The 21,871-nt window shown below is 37.7% G+C and overlaps 1 protein-coding gene across 2 annotated transcripts in view; it reads left to right on the top strand.

Annotated features, from left to right (window-relative positions):
* The window catches only part of LOC108907675 (irregular chiasm C-roughest protein-like), a 130,817-nt gene extending 110,174 nt beyond the window's left edge, over nucleotides 1–20,643 (top strand). Inside the window, exons 6-13 of one of the 2 annotated variants that reach the window (XM_018711453.1) lie at nucleotides 10,481–10,735; nucleotides 10,913–11,091; nucleotides 11,984–12,263; nucleotides 13,135–13,386; nucleotides 13,486–13,779; nucleotides 14,799–14,918; nucleotides 14,976–15,235; nucleotides 18,144–20,643. In XM_018711453.1, coding sequence (XP_018566969.1) covers nucleotides 10,481–10,735; nucleotides 10,913–11,091; nucleotides 11,984–12,263; nucleotides 13,135–13,386; nucleotides 13,486–13,779; nucleotides 14,799–14,918; nucleotides 14,976–15,235; nucleotides 18,144–18,704 — 2,201 coding nt within the window. In that variant the 3' untranslated portion in view covers nucleotides 18,705–20,643. Of the gene's footprint in view, nucleotides 1–10,480; nucleotides 10,736–10,912; nucleotides 11,092–11,983; nucleotides 12,264–13,134; nucleotides 13,387–13,485; nucleotides 13,780–14,798; nucleotides 14,919–14,972; nucleotides 15,236–18,143 lie in introns of both variants that reach the window. The other variant, XM_018711452.1, reaches the window with a different exon arrangement.
* The last annotated feature ends 1,228 nt before the right edge of the window (nucleotides 20,644–21,871 follow it).

Genomic DNA, 21,871 nt, shown 5'->3' with positions numbered 1-21,871 from the left:
TTACTGGTTAACACAGGAGTTGATGTATTAGCAATGAAGAGTGGGTGGATGATTTAATTGATAAAAATCTTACGTATCACATCCTAAAGAAATAATTATTAAAATCGCTATAATTTTAGCGATGGGCTTTATAAAATTCCCCGTCGCCGTAACAGCGAACTACGCGAACCCCCACTCGCCCGGCGCCGTAATAGAAATTAGTAATAACTCCCATTTTACAGCATCGCAATGAAATTGGAACGATGGGGATATTGGGGCATTATCCAGCAGTTATGTCTGATAATGCGATTAGAGCGTAATAAGTGAGGAGTTGCCGCTGTAAGCACCCCTTCACACTGCAACTCGGCTCATCACGTCTGGTCGTAAATTTGCAGACGTAGCGGCCCAATCCTTTAACACGCCAGCCGATGGTAATATTATTTTTTACGACATAATTGTCTCGGAAGATCCGGAATGGCTGTTATCTTGGCGGAGCAGCATCTCTCGGGGATCTGAGGGCTTGTCGTGTCATAGGTTACTCAGCAGTGTCAAGTCGGGAAGCGTATTATCACTATCTTTGTACGGTGGAAATTGCATGGTTATTGATAAGTGCAAAAAAGAAAGAATAAACGAAAAATAACAATTATAGACTTTCCTAGGAGTCCTTAGGAGTTTGACTGCCTTAATTTTAACAGACGATAGAATACATTAAAATAGACAAAAAAAAAACTTATACGACATGGGTCCTAAACTCAACCATTTCCGAGAAAAAAATTATGAAAATCCCCACTTGTATGTACAAAAGATAAGTGCGTGCATAAAATACCATAAAATACAATGTTTATCAATTTTTTGAACTTCTTTATGCTTAATTCTTAAAAATAATTAGCGTTGTAATAAATTTAAAATTCGATAAAATTCATATCGAGCAATGTGACAACGGCATGGCGGATAACACGAGGTACTAAGCTATCCAGCATTACGCAATTCAGTTGGTATCTGGAATTGGACAGTGTCTGAGTGTTTTCTGCGTACCACTATTTCCTTTTCTCGAGATGCATTATTTCCAAGGTCATACAAATATACTGATCACTTGTACATGTAAGTGATCGACACACCAACAACGGAACAACGCCTCCTGGATCCACTAAAGCGTTATGTCATAGGTTACGTTACAGGGAAGCGCCAGTGCGCCGTACGCTGTATATGATCCGAACACTCAAGTAATATCTCCCCTGGCGATGGCCACAGTACTTGCCCCCCTTCCCCGCACTCTTTCCCCGTGGATAAATAACGGTAGTTCTGCACTTTGATATATGAGTTACGTAAACCAGGCCGCCCAAACGCGTATTACGCTTTAATAGCGTTTCTGGCAATGCCATATGTATATAATTTCATTCGGTACGACATTTTTGCACCACGGGTCGACTATAATATCCGAACGGAGCAAAATATGCTCATAGACACGAGAACCGATTGTCAGTGCTACTCAGTGTCTACGACCTTATTTAATAGATATTGCGGATGTAATTCAATGTTGGACGGAGCTGTTGTCCGCGGAGTAGTTGTTTCCTACGTTAAATGTGAAAAAACAGTTTAAAAATGAGCCGTAATTCAGGTATTTGTGGTACGATTGATGACCAATGTAGTGTGACATTTTGTGGCGTAGTTAGTTTTCTTTTTAACCAACTACCACCACTACAATTTTGGGATAGTTTCTACAGACAAAAATGTTATTGTAATATCGAAAGCAACTAACAATGCCATCTGCAGCAAGATATATTTCACAGTATAAGCATAAAATGTCGTTAATATATAGTGTAAACTGTAGAGACTGTAGAACTGTAGAGAACTGTAGAACTGTAGAGACTGTAGAACTGTAGACCTAACACACTACCCTGAGGTACTCCATTTCCGATTATAATTTATTCGACGATAAATTCCAGATCTTTTCTCAACAAGGTAATATTGGACTACATTGTTTCAATGTTTTTGAGAAGACAGTTATTCAGATGTTTATTTGGCCCGTCCGTGATTGAGTTGCAGGTTACACGAAAGCCTAATTACAGGTATCGTATTACCGTTCCCTTCTGATGGATAAAGAGGTTTACTTTTATTATCAAATAATTTACCTGGATCGATGGCGCGTCGCTGGTAGCCCCTTGACCCCGTTCGCCGCCCCGTTACGTAGCATCAATTTAATAAATTCGTCTAAACGGAACGTTCTATTTTCGTTGCCGTTTATATTAATGGTTCGAGCGGAAAACTACGCTCACGAATTTTAGCCGGACCGGTTATGCCATAAGAATTGACGCTAATTAATCATCGGGCCGAACCACCGTCAGAAGTGGGATACACGCCGCGCGGCGCCTACAGGGTGGCTGTGACACGCCGACGGGATCATTTTTTACTTTAATGTATTGGATTTTAACAAATGATCACAATAATAATTATAATGCTAATGTCGAAAAATATTTCAGGTTGAAAGCTTACACTTACATGGTGTTCCTGAGAAGTATAAAAGGCATGAAGATGAGCAACTTCTGTTTTCGAGTGAATTAAACAAAATTAACCTTAAATGTAAGTCGACCCTGTGCATCTTGTGCACGTGCAACAAACGACAACCTAACAGTAGAACAATGCAAACTGCAGTTCTATGGTTACGGGAATATCCACCTGACATATAAAGGAAAAGGCCGCAACATGTTTTCGATAACGAAGATATAACCTCGTTGAGGAAGATCCTAGGCGCAGTACTCGCGACATCGACCGAGAAGACTTCAGCTATTCGGCAGTCAAATTGTAAAAAATTTTAGCCTGCAACATAGACACACGTATCTATATTACTAATTACTATTACTAATCTACTGAATAGCCAGTCATAAGTAAAATATAACTCCACTTTAAGCATATCATTTACTTAATTAAATATTTTATACCTTTTGTTAGCGTCCTACGTACAACCCTTGTATTATAAATTTTTGCATGTAGTCAAGCTTCAGTCATTGCTGACATTGAAACCTGAAGGCGGTATAATTTATCCTCCGGGGTAAACATGGAATATTTTCCGTGTTAAATGATTAAATGTTGCGCGTAATTTTGTGCTAGATTCCCGGTATGTTTTTCACGCGCTTTTTTTTAAGTCTCGGGAGGGCAGTAAGTCGCTACTATGAATTAACGTCAACTTAATAACTAGGTGATGGTCATACATCTACAGGGTGCGTCACTGTCCTTATTGAGCACCGTCTTTAGTGTTCAGAACTTCTACACAGGAAATAAAGTATTTGGATCAAATGAGCAGATCTATAACTTTTCTTAGAATTTATTTATTTGTAAATATATGTAATTTAATTCAAATCTTTTATTGTTTTGAAATTTATTATCTCGGACTTTAGCTACAATATCTCTTACAGTTCATCAACTGCAAACATATTTGTTTCAAAACTACCAGTTCCTTAAAATATATTTATATATTTAAAATTAGGTATTAATGTAGGAATTATTCAAGACAAATGTAGCATATTGTAATCAAACCTATGTTTTCTTGAAAGAAAATTGTAACAGCTCACAAATAGGTGTAGATGCGAAGTAGCACGATAAATGGACCCACATATACACATTTCCTTGTGGGTAACTACACTATAGCAGCTAGATCGTTGTAACTAATGATGAGGACCATCAATAAGTCCCAAACCGACCTGTCTGGTTGGTTAAACTTACTGCTACTGTAGTAGCAAGGAAAATGTTAGAGCTATTTTAAAAATTTGCCATGAGTAAATTTAGAAAGCGCTTCTAATTTCAAGTTTACTTGTGTATAATAACTTCTATACGTCAAATTATGTTTTTAAAATTGTTTAAAATTGTTTGTAGTTGCACATATTTCGTTTGCAGTTCAGCGAATACTAACTAAAAGTCACTACATTCCAAACTATGGTTCCAAAATCGTTTGTAGTTGTTTGTAGTAGCGTTTATTTTGTTTGTAGTTATATAAAAACTGACGAAAAGTCACTAAACACCAGGCTCTGACTCTAAAATATTTTGTAGTTGATTGGAGTAGTGTTTATTTTGTTTGTGGTTTCACGAATGCTGATGGAAAGTTCATGAAGCTAACGGTTTGGTTTGCTAAAATCCTCGAACAAAATGCTAGTGGGACGCCAGAGTTACTTTTTCGATATTTTCAGCGGTTAGAAAGATATGGAAGGGCGTTGTTAGGTCACGTTTTAAGTCACGTGACTTTTGAAATTGGCGAACAGCCCGTAACTTTTTAATTTCTCAACCTAGAAGGGTGCGGTTTGGTTTGCTGGAATCCTCGAACGAAATGCTAGAGGGACGCCAGAGTTAGAGGGACGCCAGAGTTAGATTTTCGATATTTTCAATGGTTAAAAAGATATGGAGGGGCTTTTTTAGGTCACGTTTTAAGTCACCTGACTCTTTAAACTGACTCTTTAAATAGGCGAACAGCCCGTAACATTTTTGTTTCTTAACCTAGAAGGGTGCGGTTTGGTTTGCTGGAATCCAACGGTTAAAAAGATATGGAGGGGCTTTGTTAGGTCACATTTTAAGTCACTTCAACGGTTAAAAAGATATGGAGGGGCTTTGTTAGGTCACATTTTTAGTCACCTCAGAGTTAGTTTTTCGATATTTTCAACGGTTAAAAAGATATGGAGGGGCTTTGTTAGGTCACGTTTTAAGTCACGTGACTCTTTAAATAGGCGAACAGCCCGTAACTTTTTTATTTCTCCACCTAGAAGGGTGCGGTGTGGTTTGCTGGAAACCTCGAATGAAATGCTAGAGGGACGCCAGAGTTAGTTTTTCGATATTTTCAACGGTTAAAAAGATATGGAGGGGCTTTGTTAGGTCACATTTTTAGTCACCTGACTCTTTAAATAGGCGAACAGCCCGTAACATTTTTATTTCTTAACCTAGAAGGGTGCGGTTTGGTTTGCTGGAATCCTCGAATGAAATGCTTTTAAATAGGCGAACGGCCCGTAACATTTTTATTTCTTGACCTAGAAGGGTGCGGTGGTTTGGTTTGCTGGAATCCTCGAATGAAATGCTAGAGGGACGCCAGAGTGGGACGCCAGAGTTAGTTTTTCGATATTTTCAACGGTTAAAAAGATATGGAAGGGATTTGTTAGGGCACGTTTTAAGTCACATGACTTTTTACATTTGCGAACAGCCTGTAACTTTTTTATTTCTCGACCTAGAAGGGTGCGGTTTGGTTTACTGGAATCCTCGGATGAAATGCTAGAGGAACGCCAGAGTTAGTTTTTCGATATTTTCAACAGTTAAAAAGATATATGGATGAGTTTTCTTGGGGCACATTTTAAGTCACATGACATTTTACATTTGCGAACAGCCCGTAACTTTTTTATTTCTCGACCTAGAAGGGTGCGGTTTGGTTTGCTGGATTCCTCGAACAAAATGCTAGTGGGACGCCAGAGTTACTTTTTCGATATTTTCCGGTTAAAAAGATATGGAGGGGCTTTGTTAGGTCACGTTTTAAGTCACATGACTCTTTAAATAGGCGAACAGCCTGTAACTTTTTTATTTCTCGACCTAGAAGGGTGCGGTTTGGTTTGCTGGATTCCTCAAACGAAATGCTAGAGGGACGCCAGAGTTACTTTTTTGATATTTTCAACGGTTAAAAAGATATGGAGGGGCTTTGTTAAGTCACGCTATCACAGAAACTACTAACGATTTTAAAGCCATAGCTTGGAGTTTAGTGACTTTTCGTCAGTTTCCATGTACCTACAAATGAAATAAATGCTACTACAAACAACTACAAACGCTTTTGAAGCCAGAGCTTGGAGTTTAGTGACTTTTCGACAGTTTTTGGAGAACTACAAACGAAATAAACGCTACTACAAACAACTGCAAGCGATTTTAAAGCCAGAGCTTGGAGTTTGGTGAGTTTTCATCAGTTTTCAAAGAACTACAAACGAAATAAACGCTACTACAAACAACTGCAAGCGATTTTAAAGCCAGAGCTTGGAGTTTGGTGAGTTTTCATCAGTTTTCAAAGAACTACAAACGAAATAAACGCTACTACAAACAACTACAAACGATTTTAAAGCCAGAGCTTGGAGTTTAGTGACTTTTCGTCAGTTTTCATATAACTACAAACGAAATAAACGCTACTACAAACAACTACAAACGATTTTGGAGCCATAGTTTGGAATGTAGTGACTTTTAGTTAGTTTTCGTTAAACTACAAACGAAATATGTGCAACTACAAATAACTTTAAACAATTTTAAAAAATAATTTGACGTATAGAAGTTATTATACACAAATAAACTTGAAATTAGAAGCGCTCTCTAAATTTACTCATGGCAAATTTTTAAAATAGCTCTAACGTTTTTTCCTTGCTACTATAAACGAAAATTCGTTCACTACAATCAACTACAAACGATTTTCTATAGGAATCAACCATCAGATTTAAGTGCGGCTAAATTGGGGGGATGGGTTTTCTTATAGGCCATATAACTCTTTTCTTGAGCTACTACAAACGAAAATATTGTTACTACAAACAACTACAAACGAAAATCTATAAGAATTTCAAAAAAAATTTTGAATTTTGAAAAGTCGGGTGCCAGGTTCACATAGGTTACGAACAGTTCGAAACAAGAAATATTTTTTATTACTGGAAAATATATATAAATACAATCGTTTGACAAAAACTATTCAATTTTGTATTAAACAAACGATACATTAATATACAATACAAAACATGTTTCTATAAAATCTATGTAGATCATAAAATTAAGAATATAATTCACTTAACCGTAAGTATCAATAAGAAATATTTCTGGGTAGAAAAAAGTATTTAAATAAATAAATAATTTTCTTGAAAGAAGGAAAATATTTTCTTGCGTATATAAAAACGTGCGATACCTTAAAATCAAATGTTGTACATTTGAATCAAGAAATTTTTTTGCGTGTAGTTTTTCTCTCGTTTTTATTTTCGGTACCACGCGCCTGGCAGTACCGCTAAAATTTCACGCTCTGGTAAATATTGATAGAATGTCAACATACTGATGGACTCTAATCAGTTTGTGGGCTTTGTTTATTTCACTGTTTGTTGGTAAGTTAACGCCGAATATAATTTTAAAGGTTTCAGTGGATATAACAGTACCATCTAAAAATCCAGTGCTGTGTTTTCCTTTAGTTTCACGTAAATTAAATTAAATTTGTGAAAAAATGTGATAGAAAACTGATGACTACTACTTTATTCTACTAATTTCCTTATTTTACTATATGTATTATAATTAATTTAAAGGAAAACGTTGCAAATATTAACTATACGTGAAACTGACGCTGTCCAAATTTCCACTTAGTGTCCGTATTTTATTTATGACTCGCGGTCAGTAGTGTGTAACTTCACGGATCCCCTGGACTTTAAAATTTTCGTCCCTGTTGTATTCCCTACTATTTACCGCATTTGTCTAAGCTTGTCGGACTGCCTCGGACTCTTCGTCCGTTCCCTAATTAGTACCTACATCGGCTAATTAGATTACCTCAATTAGTGGATGTGGCTGGTCAGACCTTATATTTTGTTGATGTAGTTATCCAAATTCACAAAACATGAACTAAACCGACCTATTTCCCTCGGGACATTTTAAAGAGGTAAGAAAGGTGTAATAAATGCTTAATAATTTAAAATCTTAAGAAAAATGTCTATACGAGTTGAACCAAATTGGACTTGTTCGATAATATTTCTCTGAAATTCAAACTCGGGTGAGTTTATGATTTTTTTCTCCTATATCATTGGGTTTTAGTAAAAACAGGACCTAAAGAAAGTTAAATCACTCATTAATGATTAATTAGTATATAGTGTTGAAATATTCTCTACGCGGGGGCCTCCTCCTGTCCTGGCTGAGACTCCCCAGCTGAGACCCGCCGCTGCGGGCTGAGGCCTGTTCTCCTGGCGATCACGCTTTTCTAGAGCATCTAACTGGCCCCTATATACTGTGGTCGAGATTACAGAAGCAATACGTAAGTGGTGCCATCTTCAAGGCGCCATTCAAGTTATTCGAAATTAATATACATTTAAACTCACTCAGTCATGAAAACATTTTCTCTGATTTAGATGCACCAAATACGAGTTTAAGTGAAGAATTTACGAGCACATCGCGTTAAATCAAATTTTCGTAATTGTGCCAGTTTTGTCGTGTTTTCAGGCGCCCAAAGGTCATCCGCATTTCAAAATTCGCAGTTCCTCCGGTTCTCGGGGCGAGCTAATGCTCCCGCTCGTAAAATAAATGTGTGTAATCCAGGACAAGAGTCTTCTTTTTGAAATTTCCGCAATACCATAACGACAACGAGCCCGCATGAAAGGGAAAACAAATCCTCCCTATAATTCGAGCAACTATAAACCCTGCCGCGTTGCCAGCGAGAGTAAGCAAGCAATTTTTTAGGGTAATATAATTACGCTGTATTGTTATTTGACCACCGCCATCAAAACGTAATATATAGGGGTTCTAAATGGACCAGTGTCTCTCCGCTCGCGATACACCGTTCCGAATTCACGATAAAACCGTACGAGACGATCATAACGACCGTAATAATAATAACTAGAGATCGTAAAACCGGCATGTCATAAAAGAAGTGGAAAGAGTTAATATCGGTGTCTCCTCGGCAATTTGTAGGAAATTCCAGACCTTTTCCTTAAAACGGAGCCAGACATTAACCTTTACAATTCCCAACAGGCCAGAGCGTTTTCGTAGGACCCTAATAAAGCTTCTGCTTTTATGAACTCGTTAGGCATTGTAGGTGTGCCAATCACTCGGGCCGTTTTTTTTATTAGGGCGCACGGCCATACCATTGTTTATTTTCGTCCCCCCAAGGGGGACCCTACAGGGACAAATTCGCAATTGCTTTGGTTATAACCTCTTAAAAAAAACGTATTTTATTATTTTATAATTTGTTTGGTTCAGCTCAAAACCTTCACAATGTTGTCAGGGGTCAATTATCGAGAGTTGGTTGAAGCGTTTGGGGAACGCTGCCTGTTTCTAACACCATCTTTAGCATATAAAAATATGTAGTATTGACAGAGACAGGCACAGGCTGCGATCTCCAAACACTTCAATCATTCCGGATCTGTCTGTAGTATTCTCTGACACCTTAGATAATGGCGGTCAGGCGGACACTATACAGATTTTACATGCTTGAATAAGAGAGTACGATTTGAATTGGTTCTTATAATGGGTTTCTATCACTCAATTACTTTGCAAGTTCAGGAGTCCCTCAGGGTTCAAACCTTGGGCCTTTATTATTTATCGTTTTTATTAACGACATTTATCAAGTAGTTGATTTTAATAAGCTGTTATTTGTCTTGGTATGAATAACTTTACCATTAGTTCCGTAGGTGATTGCTTATAGTCCGGGTGATTTTTTTTCATAAATCGTGCCTAACTCAAATATTATGGACTTAAATTTAAGTAAAAAATGCACAGAATAAAAGCCTAAATTTGTGTGTTTGTAGAGGTCGAGCGTCATATTGTTTAAAACAAAAGAAAAAACTGCTCTTCAATTTTTCAGTTTTTTTCAATTATCAGTATTCTATTTGCCGTGCAATTCTATTTGACGTATTACATATAAGTACTGCATTTTATAGTATGTATTTAAAAGACCTGTAACATTCAATTCTACCATTTTTATTCAACGAATTGTATTGCTAGCGAAACTGTTTTGATTTGCTGGATCAAATTTTCCACCTATCTATTCATAAATATTGTATTATTGGTGAATAATAAGTACAACAGCCAGTACACGAGATTAGCTTTCTCCCAACTCTTCGCAGATGACCCGGTAGTCAATCTTAGCGTATCTAATTTCTTAGAGCCCCGAACATGTCGAGGACCTTCGGGTATCTGGCGCGAGGAGCCAAACTAAAATAATTTAATCATCCCGCAGCGACGATTCGGGTAAATAAAGCAATTAAAACCCGTGATTCGGGCCCGGTCGCGACTAAATGAGTATTTACTCTTAACAGGTAGACACAAATTAAATAGAAGATCGGAACCGGCGTGGCGCTTCCCCGAATTTTCGCTACGAAGGTGTCAATGCTTATGTACTTTAGTAATTATCGCGGAACGCTGCTAATTGGAGTGGCGCGAGAGTCTAGCCCGGCTAATATTTGCCCTGGAAATTATGAGCACGTGTCGAGGGGGCAGATCTAGAAACTTTCCCCAACTTCTTGGCGGCGCGAAATTGCTTCCGATTAACAAATACAATGCCGCCATCCAGCCGGTCCGGGAGATCAATCCGACGGAAAGTTTCGCCGGAGCGTCGATAGGGATCGTGTAACTGCGACGGGGGACGGAATGGGGCATTTTTCGGGAATGTTCGTGTCCAGGGTGACCCAAAGTTCGCGTCTCGGGACCATAACGAAAAACAAAAGTAAAAATCTGTTTAGATGGTTTGAATCGGGACTCGTTAAGGTCCGTTTTGTACTTAAGAAACATTTTTTCATAATTTAAAAGTCTGCTATTGTTCCAGGTGACTATTCGTTAGAAATCTACCCGGTAATGTTGGACGACGACGCCCGGTACGAGTGCCAAGTCTCCCCAGGATCCAGGGGTCAGCCCGGAATAAGAAGCCACGTCGCCAAATTGACGGTGTTGGTGCCCCCGGATCCCCCAAAAATCGTCCAGGGGGACTACCTGGTCACCACCGAAGACAGGGAAATAGAACTGGAGTGTATCAGCTACGGTGGTAAGCCGGCTGCTGAGATCACTTGGATTGATGGGTTAGGTACGTGGTTTTGGAATAACACTTACGTGAATGGATGTTACCAAGCCGGTTATGACTCACTGTCAGTCTGTCTCATTGAAATTTTCATTAAATTCTGTAATAAATAGACACTTATCCCATTACTTAATTCTACAGGGCTCGTACACGTTAATTAATCCCGATAATTGATTGTTCCAGGCAACGTCCTGACCGACGGCATGGAGTACATTGTGGAGAAGCTGTCCGACGGCCGAAGGTTCACGGCGAAGTCCATATTGAAATTAACTCCGAGGAAGATACACCACAACACGACCTTTACGTGCCAGGCCCAGAACACGGCGGAAAGAACACATAGATCAGCTAGATTAAAATTAGAGGTCAGTCTATGGTTATCGTTATGGGGCCGTTTCGTTTTATTCGCTGCCTTGCGGGACGGTAAAATGCCGCCATTTAGGCGATGCCCACTCGGTCTCTGGAGCGGCGTTAAATGCCTAACTTTCGGTGAACACGACTCGGGATAACCGAACGGATTATGTTATATTATAATTGAGAGTACAGTTCACTTCAAAATTGTTCGGGTGACCTCAAATAGTAAACATGACGTTAATGTTGTTCTAAAATTTCTGTCCTTTTAAAAACTTTTGTGTTACTTTGACCAATCCAAAATAAGAAAAAATTAAGAAATGTATAATTTTTAAAATCAAATAATACAAATTCAATTCTTTATCTTATTCTCTCGTAGTTTCTTTGACGTACCATCCAGAAAGACTGAAGTTTTTCCTTTCAATTTATTATTTCAATAAATACTGAAATTCCCGCAAACTCTCCGCAACGCCCGCTTGCCAATAACCCGACAGATTATTTTACATAACTGCCGGTATTGACGAAAATCCATCCGTTTCATTCTGGCGCCCCTCCCCGTAAAGTTTTCCAACACATTTTTTGTTGCCTATTGATACCTTAAGGCATTTATTTTCACGAAAGAATGAATCGCTTTTATGAAACTAAGATAAATTATACATTTCCTTGATTGATGTTATGACGACGGAACAAAGGGTTCTATAGAGGCCCTGATAAAACAGGATCGCTTTAGGGGTGGCGGAGGGTTGAGAGATCGGGTCCAGACGCAATTTCGTTCTTAATATTTTAGATATCGCTTAGAAAATTAAATTAAGAATATTTTCATATGCCTACAATCAGTTATTCTTTGTGAAAAGAATGTGTTTTTATTGAGCGTATTTATAATTTTCATGACTTTTTTTGTTGCAGGTAAAATACGCGCCTAAAGTAACGGTAACTACCATTTCCGGCCTAAACAAGAACGGTCGGATCCCTGAGGGTGCAGAGGTGAGACTGGGTTGCCACGCCGACGCCAACCCTACCGACGTCACTTACAGATGGTTCCTCAACGAGGAACCCCTCATCGGTGACTACACCACGGAGCTGATCCTCCACAACGTCACGAGGAAGCATCACGACGCTATAGCCAAGTGCGAAGTCCAAAACGCAGTGGGGAAGAGTGAGGAGAGCCAGACTCTGGACATTAGCTGTAAGTGCGTGGGTTCTTGGTCCTCAGGTGTTGTATTGTTTGGTGGAATCTTAAGTTTCTTCAAAAAATCGATTCACAATAATAATTCGTCCAGAAATCTTCTTCGGTACTATTTAAACAAGTCTTGCAACTAGTCTAAGGGGTTACATATATATGTACAACATATTTCCCACTGCGAGCATCCAAAGGTGGACTTTCATCATTTTTTAACGTTTCATCACTTCATCTTTTTTATCCACATCTTTGACTTGCCTTCTTCACATTTGCCGAAATGCCGCCCATAGTTCTATGGTGGACCTTCATGATATTAAAGTGTCTCATTATTTTCACCTTTTCTGTCTAAACATCTTTGATCTGACTTCTTCAAATAGGCCAATAGACCATTCGTAAGTCTATAGTGGATCTTCAAAACCTTAGAGTGTTTCGTCACTTTAAACTTCTTTATTTAAGCTCCACATCCTCGATGTAAATGTTTCACATGCTATCCATATGTCTATTGCGAGCCTTGTAACCTTAACCAAGTTCCAGATCGTAATTACTTCCTTCTTATATTCTCATAGTTCATTATTATTGAGATGTTTTGATCTGGTTCCTACCACCTACTCCTGCATAGCTGCAAGAGCTCTATATAGCTGTAAATTTCATTTTCCTTGCTATGAGGCCACGCCATTTTGACTTTTTAGCCTTAATAAATCACTCAACACGTTTCCATACCAGTCTAGATTTTATCTCGTGTGAGTTGTTTATTTTAACTGTCCTCTGTTGCGCATCATTCAAGTTACAATACTTCTAACTCTTCCCTTAACCTCATATATGCCAGCTCTGACTCCTGCCGGTCTACGAGATACATTTCCGTATCTTTTTTTTCCAGACGGTCCACAGTTTCGATCGAAGCCACGTTCTATCCAAGCAGACCCCGGTTCCAGCGTCACTCTGAGCTGTGACGTGGACGGTAATCCTTTCCCAGACGTTTCCTGGTACCACGAAGACAAGAAGAAGATAGTCAGTTCCAGCCCCAACCTAACCTTAAGGGTAGACCAAAACTCAGCCGGACGGTACCACTGCAAGGCTCGGGTGCCTGGCTTTCCAGAAATCGGAGCTGATGCCACCATCTACCTCAAAGGTAGGTCCCCAAATGCTTTCAAGAACTGTTTACTTCACTTATACTGACTCTGAAGAGATGAAAACATCCAGAAAGGTTATGACAAACGTCTTTTTGCAGGGCCCCCTTCGATAGTGAGCCACCGCACTCAGTTCGGCATAGAGGGCGACAACGTCAGAGTGGAATGCACGGCCTACTCGATACCGGCGCCAGAGCGGGTGGTGTGGACGTACAACGGTCGCGAGGTCGACTCGAACGGTCAGGACTACTCCATCTTGGAGGACCCGCTGCCGGAGGGCATTAAATCGACATTAATCATCCGGGAGTCTCAGGAAAGGCACTTCGGAATGTATAATTGCAGTGTCACGAATCCGTATGGGAGCGATGTTGTGGAGATTAATTTGATGCCTCAAAGTAAGTTTTTGCGGGAAAAAGTGCCATTACGGGAATAAATCGCCCATAGTTCGATCGTTAGTCGCGTTATTATTGACGGGTGATTCATTACCGACGTTTTTTCACGGATTTACAGGACGTCATATTCAATTTAGAAGTATGTTTCTGGCGGTGAAGGGCATCGAAGAATCGATCGGAAACTTTTTTATCACTGAAGAGTGATTAAGTTAGTTGCGTCTGCTTTCACAAAAAAATGTGGTTGCTTTATAAGAGTTGTTATGACCTCAACGACAAAGTTGATCTTATCTTAAAAATCATAAAAATTAGACTCACATTCAAATTATTATCGATAAAAAAAATTGATGTGGGACAATCATGATGTAATAAGGTATGTCAACAGTTTTCGTCGTGCTTTTTCATTTCTTGTCCTTGCGTTGCTTCGCCCACTTATTACAGCAAACAGTACATATAAAAATCATTTGTAAACCGATAATAACATAGTGACCAACCTTGCTTAGTCAAGGGAATTGAACTGATATTGTTGGACAAGAATTTTAATAATTTTAAACAACGATAGAAGGCATGGTACAAAATGATGCGGTTTATTTGGAAAGTGTTTACTTTGCAATTGCTTTAACTGAACATTATGCGAAATGAAGCGCACATTACAATATCCATACAGAGAATACACATAGTTGTTTTATAGACCAGGACGGATCTGTTTTGAGGTGGATGTGAGAGGGGGCGAGCAAATTTTTTTTTGGATTACCTTCAGTACAACTCATAATAAAAGTGCATTCTTCCGAAATGCATAGGTTCCAAGATATAAGTAAAAAACTCAGATAAAGTAGGTATTTTTTAAAATTTTTTAAGCATTTTTGCAATTTGAAAATGTTCCGGACCTCGCCGAGATCTAGGGATCTACACTTTCATTATGTGAGTTGTACTGAAGGTATTCCAGCAAAAATTAGCTTGCCCCCTCTTATATCCAAGAAGTGGGATATTTAGACAAAGGTAATAGATCTATGCTGACCTTCCAGAGAACTTCCCGATGCTGATCCTAGTCGTCGGCGTGATCGGGGCCATCATCGTCCTCATCATAATAATAATGATCGTGTTCCTCTGCCAGCGCCAGAACAGCAAGAAATCACCCCCGGAGAGTAAGTGATTCGACGTTGTCACCGATCTCGTTTCACTAACCCGCTATTTTCCAGCAGACGCAAATACGATCGAGAAACAATGCAAGGAATCGGACAGGAGTTCGAACATCTCGGACCTGAAGTTGGACCTAAGGACCGGCTCCTCCAACAGCAACGTCCACTGCGACATGGATTATATCCCCGGAGCGGAATCGGAAACGGGAAGCGAGTCGGTTATTACTAGGATAGGTGTTCCGTTGGCGGGACCGGTGAATGTTTCGGGCCAGGAAATTTATAGATATTCCGCAGATTACACCGAGCCCAGCTTCCCTCCCAAGGTAAGTCTGTTAACCGATTGAGAAATTATTTATGGCCCACTACCCCGAACGGCCTTAGTTCATACTAAGGTAATGCCGATTGCTGATATAAAGCTGTTACACAGAAGCAACAAATGGTTTGCATTTTTTGTGCATTAATCAGTCAATCATTGGAAGCATAGCATATGTGGAAATTGTATTTTTATTTACCTGAACTCTGATGTGTAAAAATTTAACTGGTAATATACAGGGTGTGGCGTCTTTAGTGCAGAAAAAATAAAATGCTGATTCCTAGGAATATGTGTAATAAAAAAGCCTTATATAAGAAATTCATATATCCACGTTTTGTCAAGAAAGTTGAACTTTGTAGCGAAGAAATAAATCTTAGTATGGTCCTGGTCAAAAAAATGTCATGCCATTCGATTAACATCAGCGCACGCTTGCCGAACCGAACCTAACAGAGAGTCAAGCCTTTGCGCAAATCAGTGTTGCCAAATTAAAATGTATGAAATACACACAAAAGAGACAAAATGTTTTAATGCAACAATAAATAATTTTGGCCAGTTTAATACAATCCCCTCGTTTTAATTAAAAGGAATAATAAACATAAAATTCAATTATTAGTTATTTCACTGTAAATGATAATGTGCAATCCCAGACAAGAGGCAAGAGGTTTGTAGAAACAAAGTACATGATGTTATAGAAAATACTACCATTATTTTAGCAAGTGATAGGTTGGATCACCACAAATAAAAAAGATGCAAACTTACCACTATCGTTCGATAGTAGTAAACGTATTATTGTTGTCCTCGTTATCCATTGCTTATTTAGTTAAAACAATAACTTAAAAAATAAAAAATAAGAAACGTCTTTAATAAACACTTAACGTCTAAACAGTAGAAGCGCGATCTTTTTGACACAACTTAGCAGCAATTCACCGGCAAGTCAAAAGTGTACTGACACACACTGACTGACACTTCACAGGTGCCGCACTATAATTTATTTGGACTTAGGTATGGACAAAATTAAGTAGCGCCTCGTAGAAAAAAAGATAAAAAAAAACAAAAAATAGTGTTTTAAAGCTTAAGAGGAACAGATTACGGGAAAAATAATTATATTTCACCAGCAAATTTCAAATCGATATTTTAATTTCTAAAGGTCATATTTATTTTAACTTTAAAATTAGTGTACCTACAATGTTTTCGAACGACCTTTGTAAATAAATATCAACGAACTAATAATTTTTTTATTGAATTTGATGAACAAAAAAATAGAAATTAATCACAAGACACTTAAAAAATTTCTCGAGGCAAAATATACTACGGCACTGTATCAAATATTTATAATTTTTTAAAATTTAAGTATCTAAGTGATTTATTTCTATTCTTTTTTTTAAATTCAATAAAAAAAATATTAGTTGGTTGATATTTATATTTACCTAGAGGTCGCTCGAAAACATAAGTAAACTACTTTGAAAGTTAAAATAATTATGAATGATTTTTAGAAATTAAAATATCGATTTGAAATATTCAGATTCGAGATATTTTTCAATTTTTGCCGATTTTGGAAATTTTTAAAAATCTTGAGCAACCTCTCAAAAAATTTTTTTGAGCTAATTTTTTGAGGGAGCTCTTAAACTAACTAAACTAACATATTTTCACAAGACATGGAAAAAAAAATGTTCGTATCTTTTTGGGCCACCCTAATATATATAATATGTATAATTTTAAACACTTTTTTCGAAATCTAAAAATTTTTTTTTTACACCTATTCTATTTTTAATTGCACCTATATCCGCAAAATTCTGAAGTCATATCTACAGAATCGATACCAGTCTGTTCAATTGCGTGGCTTCAGGTCTGAAGGATTCGTGCGGTAATCGGTTGTACTTCAGGGATCTATTTTGGACCTGCTTTGATTCACAGTAGTTATTAACGACAAAACATCGCACCGTCTGCTGTACGCTTATGATCTAAAGGAAATAGGTTAAGAACAAATTTGAATTTAAATGCATAGAAGTGCAATGTCCCTACATTAACACGTACCTAAAGTAAATGGTATTATATCAGGATTCCTTGCTTGAATATTAGCAAACCCTGGCGTTGTATTTGATGCTAAATTAACTTATCACCAAAATATATATCGAAGGAAGCTTATAAAACTTTGGGAACTGTCATTCGTTTTTCAAAGTGTTTGATCGAAATCTGTACGAAATTACTTTCAGTCTTTCATCTGATCAAAATTGATCTATTTTCCGGAATCTTATTGTGAGTAGTGCTGGCAACTGAAATCGGTTTTTTGGATAGTTGGTTAACCGGTTTCGGATAATTCGGATTTTTATGAAATCCGAAAACCGGTTATTCGGTTATTCGATTCTTCAAATACCCGAAAACCGGTTATTCGGTTATTTGAATCTTCAATCTTCAAATATCCGATTATTCGATGATCTACTTCCTTTTGTTTTAGACATCGATTTGTCCGATTGCAATTGACTTTTTTTTTAGAGATCGATTTCTTCGTAAACAAATTTGACTTCCAGATTTTTGTAAAGACCTTTTTTTTAGACAATTTCTCCGGGTCTGTCTTTGTAACGCACCGATTTTCAGGTATCCGGTTTTGGCGATTCAAGTAACGGGTTATTCGAATAACCGGTTTTAGCAACTATTCGACTAACCGGTTTTATCTGAAATCGGTTTTTACGGAACCCGGTTAACCGGTTTCACTTTTTTCCGATTTTTGCCAGCACTAAGTCTTTGGAAAGAGTTGACAGATTCTTAAGGTCGGCGGTGTAGATTCTTCACGGAATATAACCTGAAAGATGTTTTCCATTGGATTTTTATTATTATGGGAATTAATGCCCTACACCAATCTACTCATATTGTCGCCAGTTGGATACGTTTTCCTACAAATAAAAAACCCTTTGTTACAGGACGGGCAAAACAACAACGGCTACGTCCCCTACGTGGACTACTCCCGAGACTACAACCCCCCCATGATGCAGCCACCCATCTCCTCGTCCCTGGACCCGACCAGGGAGAGCCTCCAATCCACGCGCCTCCAACTGAACTCCCTCCAGTCCCACCAGATACCAGTCTCGGGTTCTAGTCTACCCCTGAACGATCTCTCGGACCTCCACGTGGCCCACCAGGCCATCCCCAACGGAGGACTGCCCGGCATAGACCCCCGGTTCAGCGCCACGTACGGAAACCCGTACCTAAGGAATCCCAACGTGGGGCTGCCCACCCCCAACACGGCGAACCCCGCGGCCACCCCCGCGCCGCCCCCCTACTCCAGGGAGAACTCCAGGCTGGCCAGCTCCAGTGCCATGATCACCGCCAGTGCGAACGTGGTTAACACGGTGGTGGCGAACGGTGCCAACGGGTCCGTTCCCCAGGTGACGCGCCTCCCCAACTCCCCCACCAGTCAGTACATAGTGCCGAACACGACGATGGCCACCATCAAGAGGGGCACGATGGCCACGCACGTATAATGAATGCGTCGCGACGGTGATTTTGTAAAGATTTAAGTGAATTTATACGAGAAGACTGAGTAATTATATGAATCGATTTTTTTTTAACTAATTGTTCAATTTTGGTAGGATTCTACGCCGAAACGAACAGTCCTGTTGTAAATTTTTACTAGACAATTAAATTAATTGACCGAATTATTGATTAAAAATTAATCAGATGGTACTGTTTTTGTACTGGACAGCTGCATATTTTTTCAAATCCAAATAGTATTACAATCAGTAGGGGAGCTATATGTCTAACCATTTTCATGGGCCTGTTCCGTGTTTTACTTCATAATTTTTGTAAAATTACGTTTTCGTTAAGGGCCTGCACACGAGTAGGTCTTACTTGCGTAAATCGCGGATATTGGCAAAATTATTGCCATGTCTTTAAAAGGTGAAGTTTAAAGAATAATCAGAACTAAAAAATCTATCAAAATTTTAGGAGGTGGTCTCTATTTATTTTCCTTTGTATTTGTAATCATTGCTCATATCCCATTGATACGGTTTGACCTTTCCCGAAGGAAGCTTTGATAGGTACTGAAGTTTCACAACCTTATCTGCATTATGTGACCAGGTCACAATGTTCCGTGTTTATCGCGTAAACTACATATACCCATATGAGTAAATAAATAAGAGAATTTGATTGGATAGGGCAGACGGAGCATGCGTTCGCTGAGGCCATCTCGTGTTGGTGTGGCAAAACATTGTCCCTTATAGAAGTTGTTAAACAGAAATCTGTAACTACAGATCGGATCTGTATTTCCAATCTTTCAATCAACAGAAATAAATAGTTTTTACTGAACATAAGTTCGGGTGGGTTGCTGAGTTTTGTGCATTAATAAATTTGTTTCGTTTTAGATTAATGTAATAAGGGATTTATTGAATCAATCTTCTGAACTGCCTTACTGTTTTTATTCGTTTTTAAACATTTAAAAGAAATCACTGATGAGAACCACTTATTTCGAAACAAATATATTTAACCATAATTTTTCTCTGCTAGTACATTTTTTGATACTTAAATATATTCGAATTCGTGACAGAATGAATATTTGTCGCTCATTTTAAAATCACTGCTTTAACTTTTTCATTTAACCAAGCGATAATTAAAGTGTTTCATAAGTGATGCGTCATGAAACAGCTGTTAGTAGCTGTTTTGTGACCTATTACTTATGAAATACCTTTTTATTTTTCTTAATGTATTTTATTACATTTAAATTTACCGCCATTATGGCGCAGCGACATCTAATAGACAGTAGAATTAAAGGTTACTCGGGTGTGTCGTTTGCCGCACCAACTACAGATGGCGTACTTTGCCGCTGCTGCCGACAGAAGACAGAATAAAATCCTCTTATTTATTTACTCATACGCATATACCGTAAAAGTAGGCCGCTGTCGTGTGGCGGGCCTATTAGAAATGTTTAAAGGACGAGGATAATCTGGAGGTACACTCGTAGTTTCATGTCCGACAAAGATAGAAAACTGATAGTGCTCACAAATAAAACTAAAGGATCCGCCAATAACATTTTTTTATCATATGAGGAAAGTAAAATAAAACGATTTTTTCTAAAGTTATTTTTCTTAGTAAATTTTGCCCATGTTTCCAAAAGCAATCGACGTATAATATTGATTTTTGGTAAACCATGTTTAAGACGTTAAATGATCTGGTTTGATTAATTTAATTTAATAAAAGGGGAATAACACTTGACATCTTACCAATTTTTGCATAACCTTAAAAAATATTAACCTACATTAGCATTTTTGGTTACTAACCGGGCTACTTAGCATCCTCAAAAAGATAGCATTCTACCAAACTTCAATATGTTGTTTGCTTTTAAAACTTGTGGAAAATTTAATTAAAAAAAAAACAACTCTTGTCGCCTTGTTTGGAAAAACTTATTTTTTGGTATTTTATTACATTATTATTATTCTGAACCACAGTAGTTATAATAATTATAAAATAGTCCAACCAAGTTACACTTGGAGAAAAAAAAATTGTTACCCAGACTTTTATAAGTGGAAATGGTAAAAGGGCTTATAATAAACCTAAAAAAAATAAATGCGTGAGCAGGGGCGGTGGAGGGTTTTTTTGGGGGGTTGAAAAGTTATGAAAAATTGTATCACTGGGATTTCTGGCGAAAGTTGACGTCAAACAAAAAAGTATCCACTACTAAAGTTGTAGATCATGCAAAAATCTACAATTTTTGTAGAGGTCACTTTCTAACATAACCTCAAAATTTCCAAGAAAAATGCGAAAAACAGATTTTTTTTATTTTTCGTTTTTTATTTCTCATTTCCGCAAAAATAATTTAATTTTGACGAAACTTGGTGAAAGTACACCTTTCTCTGTCTTAAATAACCTCAAATTTTTTTAGATAAAAAAATCAAGAAGTTTCTGAGATATTCATTTTTTTCGGCCTGAAACACTTTTTTTTTCAAAGAAAAATTCTACTTAAAATAATTATCGTACAGAGTTCTGCCGGTAATCATATTTTTCGTTTTGACATATACTTTTTAAAATCTGTAACAATAGTTCAAAACATGCTCAAAAATGCAAAAAAGTAAAAAAATGACGCGGCAATGAATTTTTCAGTAATTGTTGATAATTTGTTTAAATTTAAAAAAAAAACAAAAACTGATTACACCATTCAATTGTACAGAAAAAAAAAAATACAAAAAATACCAAGTTTCAAAAAACGAAAAATCAGAATAAAACATGTTTTTCGCATTTTTCTTGGAAATTTTGAGGTTATGTTAAAAGGTGACCTCTACAAAAGTTGTAGATTTTTGCATGATCCACAACTTTTGTAAAAGATACTTTTTTGTCTGACATCAACTTTCGCCAGAAATCCCAATGATACAATTTTTCATAACTTTTCAACCCCCCCAAATCAATCCTCCGCCGCCCCTGCTCACGCATTTATTTTTTTTCGTTTATTATAAGCCTCTTCACCATTTCCACTTATAAAAGTCCAGGTAACAATTTCCTTTTTTTTTCCCTCTAAATGAGTTATTTTTATTTTAACAAAAAGCCTTAGTTTTTTTTAATATTTAAGCCTCCTAATTCAGTTTACTTATTTTTCTATTTATGTCAGTTACTGTGAACAGGGTACTTCCTAATTATGCTAATTTTAATTTAAACCGTCGAA

The sequence above is a fragment of the Anoplophora glabripennis genome, unplaced genomic scaffold, assembly GCF_000390285.2.
Source record: "Anoplophora glabripennis isolate ALB-LARVAE unplaced genomic scaffold, Agla_2.0 scaffold51, whole genome shotgun sequence".
NCBI classification, from domain to species: domain Eukaryota; kingdom Metazoa; phylum Arthropoda; class Insecta; order Coleoptera; family Cerambycidae; genus Anoplophora; species Anoplophora glabripennis.
The sequence above is the reverse complement of the archived record's forward strand: the minus strand, read 5'-3'. Positions and strand labels throughout refer to the sequence as shown.